Here is a 7,500-nt window from a genome sequence, read left to right as displayed (position 1 = left end):
AACTAAGCTTAACTAAACTTCAACTAAACTTCAACTCAAACTAAACTGAGACTAAACAAACTAAAATTAAACTAAACTTGAACTTAAACTTAACTTAAGCTTAAACTTTAACTTAAACTTAAACTCAAACTAAACTTAATCTTAAACTTAAACTAAAAACTTAACTTGAACTGAAATTAAAACTAAACTTAAGCTGAAACGTAACCTAAACTAAAACCAAACTTAAACTAAACTTAAATACTTAATACTAAAAAAACTAAACTTAAACGTAAATTTAAAGTAAACTTAAACTAAAAAAAACTAAACAAACTAAACTGAGAATGAACTCAACTAAACTTAAACCCAAAACCACAGTGTTGTTGTAATTACTCAGACGTCCACAGGAGGCGACGCTGGAAGTGCAAACAACACCATGACAGAAACGTGTGTGTGTGTGTGTGTGTGTGTGTGTGTGTGTGTGTGTGTGTGTGTGTGTGTGTGTGTGTGTGTGTGTGTGTGTGTGTGTGTGTGTGTGTCTTAAGGTCACAGTCTCGTGTGTTTCATCAGTGTCATTAACGTTGGTGCGTGAGAGAAAATGTCAAAGCTGTTGAAAGACATTTCGCAGCAATTTGTCGTCAACAAGGTTGTGAAGTTTGTGTGTGTGTGTGTGTCTGTGTGTGTGTGTGTGTGTGTGTGTGTGTGTGTGTGTGTTACTTATGTTGTGAGGAAAAATCACTCCTCATAATGTAAATGACAAATTCTGAAACATTTTGGGCGTGTCCACATCTGTGTGGGCGTGTCCACACCTGTGTGGGTGCGTCACCACCTGTGTGGGCGTGTCCACACCTGTGTGGGCGTGTCCACACCTGTGTGGGCGTGTCCTCACCTTGGCTCGTAGAATGGTGCAGTGCAGCTGGTTGGAGCTCTGATCGTAGAGCAACTCAAACTCCAGAGTTCCCAGAGCAGCTGAGAGGACGAGAGGAGGAGGAGACACTGTCACCATGGCAACCATCAGCACAGACACACACACACACACACACACACACACACACACACACACACAGAAAGAGACACACAAACCATGTGTAGAGAAGACAAACATGACCTGGTGTTGGTCCAGTGTTGTTACATAAGAGGAAACACAACATGTGTGTGTGATTCACAGGGATTTGAGCTTTTGAACACACACACACACACACACACACACACACACACACACACAGTGTATAAATAATTCAGATCTTTAATGTCCTCACATTCTCATCCTACGTCTTTTTCTCAGTCTCAAACAGAAACGTGTGTGTGTGTGTGTGTGTGTGTGTGTGTGTGTGTGTGTGTGTGTGTGTGTCTTCAAATAACACCAACTGTCCCTTTATGTCAGGAGCCTTAAAGTTTGTCTGTGAAATGTTTGAATTGGCGTGAAATTATTATGGTTTGTCACTCACACACACACACACACACACACACACACACACGTTCTTGTACTTGCTGCATACTGAGGACCAGGTATAAGTGCTGACAAAGTGAGGACCAGCATTTCCACTTTATAAATCAACACAATTACAAATATCTACTTCATGAATGACATCTATAAAGAACTACTGGGTGCAGTACCATAACATGTCTGCAGGTGGAGCCCCAGAGCAAAAAATGCACCAGGGCTGGAAAAAACGGTTTTTGTACCAAATTGAGGAGCTCTGTTAAAAACAGAGTGTAACATGTTTACAACGTGAGGAAGTGATTTAAATGAAAACAAAGTGAGGACTGGACGAAATGTCCTCACTTTGTAAAAATGTCCTCACTTTGTTGGTTAAAAACCCCTCACTGGTCCTCAGTAAGAACACACACACACACACAGACACACACTGAGGCTCACTGCAGTCGTCACTGTCTGAGCTGTTGATGTCCACAGACGTGTCCACAGAAGTGTCCACAGACGTGTCCACAGACGTGTCCACACTGCTGGTCAGGGACATCGTCCCTCCTCTGCTGAAGGACCTGCCCTGAGGCAGCAGAGGAGACAGGAGGTTAGCCCCGCCCATTCCAGAGGGCCCAGAGGCGGGGCTGAGGGCCAGAGGGGAGGAGCCACGGACCGGGGACAGGGCGGGGTTTGGGGAGACGGGGGTGGGGGAGGTGGGGGACAGACGGGGGAAGTAGGCGGAGATCTGTTGGATGGGTCTGATTGGTCCAGGACAGACGTCGATGGCCATGTGTTCCTGGATGGAGATGATGAGCTTCTTCTTTCCTCTGTGCACCGTCATAGAGTCTGAGGACACAGAGACAGAGTGTGAGAGCGCCCCCTACAGTCAGCTGTGAGAGCTCCCCCTACAGTCAGCTGTGAGAGCGCCCCCTACAGTCATAGAGTCTGAGGCAGCTCCCCCTACAGTCAGTTGTGAGAGCGCCCCCTACAGTCAGCTGTGAGAGCGCCCCCTACAGTCAGCTGTGAGAGCTCCCCCTACAGTCATAGAGTCTGAGGCAGCTCCCCCTACAGTCAGTTGTGAGAGCGCCCCCTACAGTCATAGAGTCTGAGGCAGCTCCCCCTACAGTCAGTTGTGAGAGCGCCCTCTACAGTCAGCTGTGAGAGCTCCCCCTACAGTCATAGAGTCTGAGGCAGCTCCCCCTACAGTCAGTTGTGAGAGCGCCCCCTACAGTCAGCTGTGAGAGCGCCCCCTACAGTCAGCTGTGAGAGCTCCCCCTACAGTCAGAGCTGTGAGAGCGCCCCCTACAGTCAGAGCTGTGAGAGCTCCCCCTACAGTCAGCTGTGAGAGCTCCCCCTACAGTCAGAGCTGTGAGAGCTCCCCCTACAGTCAGAGCTGTGAGAGCGCCCCCTACAGTCAGAGCTGTGAGAGCTCCCCCTACAGTCAGAGCTGTGAGAGCTCCCCCTACAGTCAGAGCTGTGAGAGCGCCCCCTACAGTCAGAGCTGTGAGAGCGCCCCCTACAGTCAGCTGTGAGAGCTCCCCCTACAGTCAGAGCTGTGAGAGCGCCCCCTACAGTCAGAGCTGTGAGAGCTCCCCCTACAGTCAGCTGTGAGAGCTCCCCCTACAGTCAGAGCTGTGAGAGCTCCCCCTACAGTCAGAGCTGTGAGAGCGCCCCCTACAGTCAGAGCTGTGAGAGCTCCCCCTACAGTCAGAGCTGTGAGAGCTCCCCCTACAGTCAGAGCTGTGAGAGCGCCCCCTACAGTCAGAGCTGTGAGAGCGCCCCCTACAGTCAGCTGTGAGAGCTCCCCCTACAGTCAGAGCTGTGAGAGCGCCCCCTACAGTCAGAGCTGTGAGAGCTCCCCCTACAGTCAGCTGTGAGAGCTCCCCCTACAGTCAGAGCTGTGAGAGCTCCCCCTACAGTCAGAGCTGTGAGAGCGCCCCCTACAGTCAGAGCTGTGAGAGCTCCCCCTACAGTCAGAGCTGTGAGAGCTCCCCCTACAGTCAGAGCTGTGAGAGCGCCCCCTACAGTCAGAGCTGTGAGAGCGCCCCCTACAGTCAGCTGTGAGAGCGCCCTCTACAGTCAGCTGTGAGAGCGCCCTCTACAGTCAGCTGTGAGAGCTCCCCCTACAGTCAGCTGTGAGAGCGCCCTCTACAGTCAGCTGTGAGAGCTCCCCCTACAGTCAGCTGTGAGAGCGCCCCCTACAGTCAGCTGTGAGAGCTCCCCCTACAGTCAGCTGTGAGAGCGCCCCCTACAGTCAGCTGTGAGAGCTACCCCTACAGTCAGCTGTGAGAGCGCCCCCTACAGTCAGCTGTGAGAGCTCCCCCTACAGTCAGCTGTGAGAGCGCCCCCTACAGTCAGCTGTGAGAGCTACCCCTACAGTCAGCTGTGAGAGCTCCCCCTACAGTCAGAGCTGTGAGAGCTCCCCCTACAGTCAGCTGTGAGAGCTCCCCCTACAGTCAGCTGTGAGAGCGCCCCCTACAGTCAGAGCTGTGAGAGCTCCCCCTACAGTCAGCTGTGAGAGCGCCCCCTACAGTCAGAGCTGTGAGAGCTCCCCCTACAGTCAGCTGTGAGAGCGCCCTCTACAGTCAGCTGTGAGAGCGCCCTCTACAGTCAGCTGTGAGAGCGCCCTCTACAGTCAGCTGTGAGAGCTCCCCCTACAGTCAGCTGTGAGAGCGCCCTCTACAGTCAGCTGTGAGAGCTCCCCCTACAGTCAGCTGTGAGAGCGCCCCCTACAGTCAGCTGTGAGAGCTCCCCCTACAGTCAGCTGTGAGAGCGCCCCCTACAGTCAGCTGTGAGAGCGCCCCCTACAGTCAGAGCTGTGAGAGCTCCCCCTACAGTCAGCTGTGAGAGCTCCCCCTACAGTCAGCTGTGAGAGCGCCCCCTACAGTCAGAGCTGTGAGAGCTCCCCCTACAGTCAGCTGTGAGAGCGCCCCCTACAGTCAGAGCTGTGAGAGCTCCCCCTACAGTCAGCTGTGAGAGCGCCCCCTACAGTCAGAGCTGTGAGAGCTCCCCCTACAGTCAGCTGTGAGAGCGCCCCCTACAGTCAGAGCTGTGAGAGCTCCCCCTACAGTCAGCTGTGAGAGCGCCCCCTACAGTCAGAGCTGTGAGAGCGCCCTCTACAGTCAGAGCTGTGAGAGCTCCCCCTACAGTCAGAGCTGTGAGAGCGCCCCCTACAGTCAGCTGTGAGAGCTCCCTCTACAGTCAGCTGTGAGAGCGCCCCCTACAGTCAGCTGTGAGAGCGCCCCCTACAGTCAGCTGTGAGAGCGCCCCCTACAGTCAGCTGTGAGAGCGCCCCCTACAGTCAGAGCTGTGAGAGCTCCCCCTACAGTCAGCTGTGAGAGCTCCCCCTACAGTCAGCTGTGAGAGCGCCCCCTACAGTCAGCTGTGAGAGCGCCCCCTACAGTCAGAGCTGTGAGAGCTCCCCCTACAGTCAGCTGTGAGAGCTCCCCCTACAGCAGAGGAGCAGCAGCTCCTGTTTAAAAAGAACAGTTAAACTGAATTAAAGCAGTAAAAAATACAGATAATCCCACTGTGAGCGTCAGGCACTGGACGAGCACCAGTCTGAGCTTTCATGTGGGAGAATGTTTGTGCTGATAAACACACACACACATACACACACACACGCACGCACGCACGCACACACACGCACGCACACACACACCGCACCACTGGGAATTGTGGGAAAGAAAAAGAGCAAAACTGGAGTGAAATATCACGCCGTGATCGTCACGACTGAGTTTCCACGACTCAACACGAGGACGGCGATGATGGAGTCTATGCAGATTATGAATGAATGAATGCAGATTATGAATGAATGAATGCAGATTATGAATGAATGAATGCAGATTATGAATGTATGAATGCAGATTATGCAGCCATGAGAGGAAAACATGAGACGTTAGATTATTAGATTACCGCTACATGTTTCTATCACCGTCAGACTCTGGGAATGTGTCAACCAAAACATACATTTAATCCAGATTACAGATTTAAAAGTAACGTGGTTGAGATGTCAGAAGGAATCGTGTTTATGAAAAACAGTAACATATATAAATATATAAATATGTAAATATATAAATATATAAATATGTAAATATTTCTGTCCTGTTGCTGCAGAAGAACATGAATCCGTGGATTGAATTCTGTCGTCGTCTGACTGGAGCTTTTTTTGGGGTTTAATTTTAATCCCACTGAGACGCAGAGACTGTTTTGGCAGAAATGACTTTTTTTTCCTGCCTGTTTCTGCTGCACAGTGACGAGAGAGAGAGAGAACACAGCGAACACCAGGTCTGGTCAGCAGGGGGCGCTCAAGAGGGTAAAGTGTGGGCGCTAAACGAGAAGTCAAACCGCAGCAAAACAAGAGATTAGCTCGTTTCAAAAGTTCAAAACAGTCGCACAAATCAGAAAAAAATAAAGCTGAGACATCAACGGTGCAAAGTGACTCAGTGGCGCCCCCCAAAGGTGAACCCTGGTATGACAAAGACAAAACTACACAAACATATCTCTGAAGATCGTGACCTCGACCCAACAGGAAGTCAGATATTTGGAAAACAACGTGAAAAACATGCGTCAGTTTGTACGAAACACGTTTAAAGATGAAAAGTTATCAGAAGGTCTGATTGAAAAGGGGGCGTGGCCACAACAACCACTGGGATTGACCGATCTGAGTCGAGGGTTTAGTGCCACCTGCTGGCAGCACAGCGGCACATCGTGCTGCTGACAGATTAAAGGGTTGGATTGGGAGCGGCCATGTTGGAACGTGTGAGCGTTCACTGTCACTGTAAATCCTTTTATCGCCCCCTGGTGGAGAGGACGTTGGTCCTGCTTCACTTCCCTTCATCTTCCTCCAGAGTCAGTGCCACATGGATGTTTGTGAAGCGCTCACTCTCCCACACCAAAGTCACTCACTCTCCCACACCAAAGTCACTCACTCTCTCACACCAAAGTCACTCACTCTGCCACACCAAAGTCACTCACTCTCTCACACCAAAGTCACTCACTCTCTCACACCAAAGTCACTCACTCTCCCACACCAAAGTCACTCACTCTCTCACACCAAAGTCACTCACTCTCCCACACCAAAGTCACTCACTCTCCCACACCAAAGTCACTCACTCTCCCACACCAAAGTCACTCACTCTCTCACACCAAAGTCACTCACTCTGCCACACCAAAGTCACTCACTCTCTCACACCAAAGTCACTCACTCTCTCACACCAAAGTCACTCACTCTCCCACACCAAAGTCACTCACTCTCCCACACCAAAGTCACTCACTCTCCCACACCAAAGTCACTCACTCTCCCACACCAAAGTCACTCACTCTCCCACACCAAAGTCACTCACTCTCCCACACCAAAGTCACTCACTCTCCCACACCAAAGTCACTCACTCTCCCACACCAAAGTCACTCACTCTCCCACACCAAAGTCACTCACTCTCTCACACCAAAGTCACTCACTCTCCCACACCAAAGTCACTCACTCTCCCACACCAAAGTCACTCACTCTCCCACACCAAAGTCACTCACTCTCCCACACCAAAGTCACTCACTCTCCCACACCAAAGTCACTCACTCTCCCACACCAAAGTCACTCACTCTCCCACACGAAAGTCACTCACTCTCCCACACCAAAGTCACTCACTCTCCCACACCAAAGTCACTCACTCTCCCACACCAAAGTCACTCACTCTCCCACACCAAAGTCACTCACTCTCTCACACCAAAGTCACTCACTCTCCCACACCAAAGTCACTCACTCTCCCACACCAAAGTCACTCACTCTCTCACACCAAAGTCACTCACTCTGCCACACCAAAGTCACTCACTCTCCCACACCAAAGACACTCACTCTCCCACACCAAAGTCAACGTTAAAAATAACCTCACAACCCTTTTGTTTGTCGTTTTAGTTCAAACCAAAAGTAGAATGAGCTGCAGATTATCATGAAAGACGTTCTTCTCTTTTTAAAGAACAGAGATATTTACTCAGAAGGGAGAGAGAGAGAGAGAGAGAGAGAGAGAGAGAGAGAGAGAGAGAGAGAGAGAGAGTAAACATCTGCAGGAATAAAGAGTGTTTTCTTACCTCACAGAGAAAAGACC

At 50.7% G+C, this 7,500-nt stretch overlaps 1 protein-coding gene across 1 annotated transcript in view; it reads right to left on the bottom strand.

Moving 5' to 3' along the window:
- doc2a (double C2-like domains, alpha) overlaps nucleotides 1-2,240 on the bottom strand; it is a gene marked incomplete at both ends in the record, with an annotated part of 7,050 nt that extends 4,810 nt beyond the window's left edge. The window contains 2 exons of the mRNA XM_083896454.1: nucleotides 866-945; nucleotides 1,856-2,240. Coding sequence (XP_083752580.1) covers nucleotides 866-945; nucleotides 1,856-2,240 — 465 coding nt within the window. The remainder of the gene's footprint in view (nucleotides 1-865; nucleotides 946-1,855) is intronic.
- Between the last annotated feature and the right edge of the window lie 5,260 nt (nucleotides 2,241-7,500).

The sequence above is a fragment of the Microchirus variegatus genome, assembly GCF_963457635.1.
Source record: "Microchirus variegatus genome assembly, chromosome: 10".
Lineage (NCBI taxonomy): Eukaryota > Metazoa > Chordata > Actinopteri > Pleuronectiformes > Soleidae > Microchirus > Microchirus variegatus.
The sequence above is the reverse complement of the archived record's forward strand: the minus strand, read 5'-3'. Positions and strand labels throughout refer to the sequence as shown.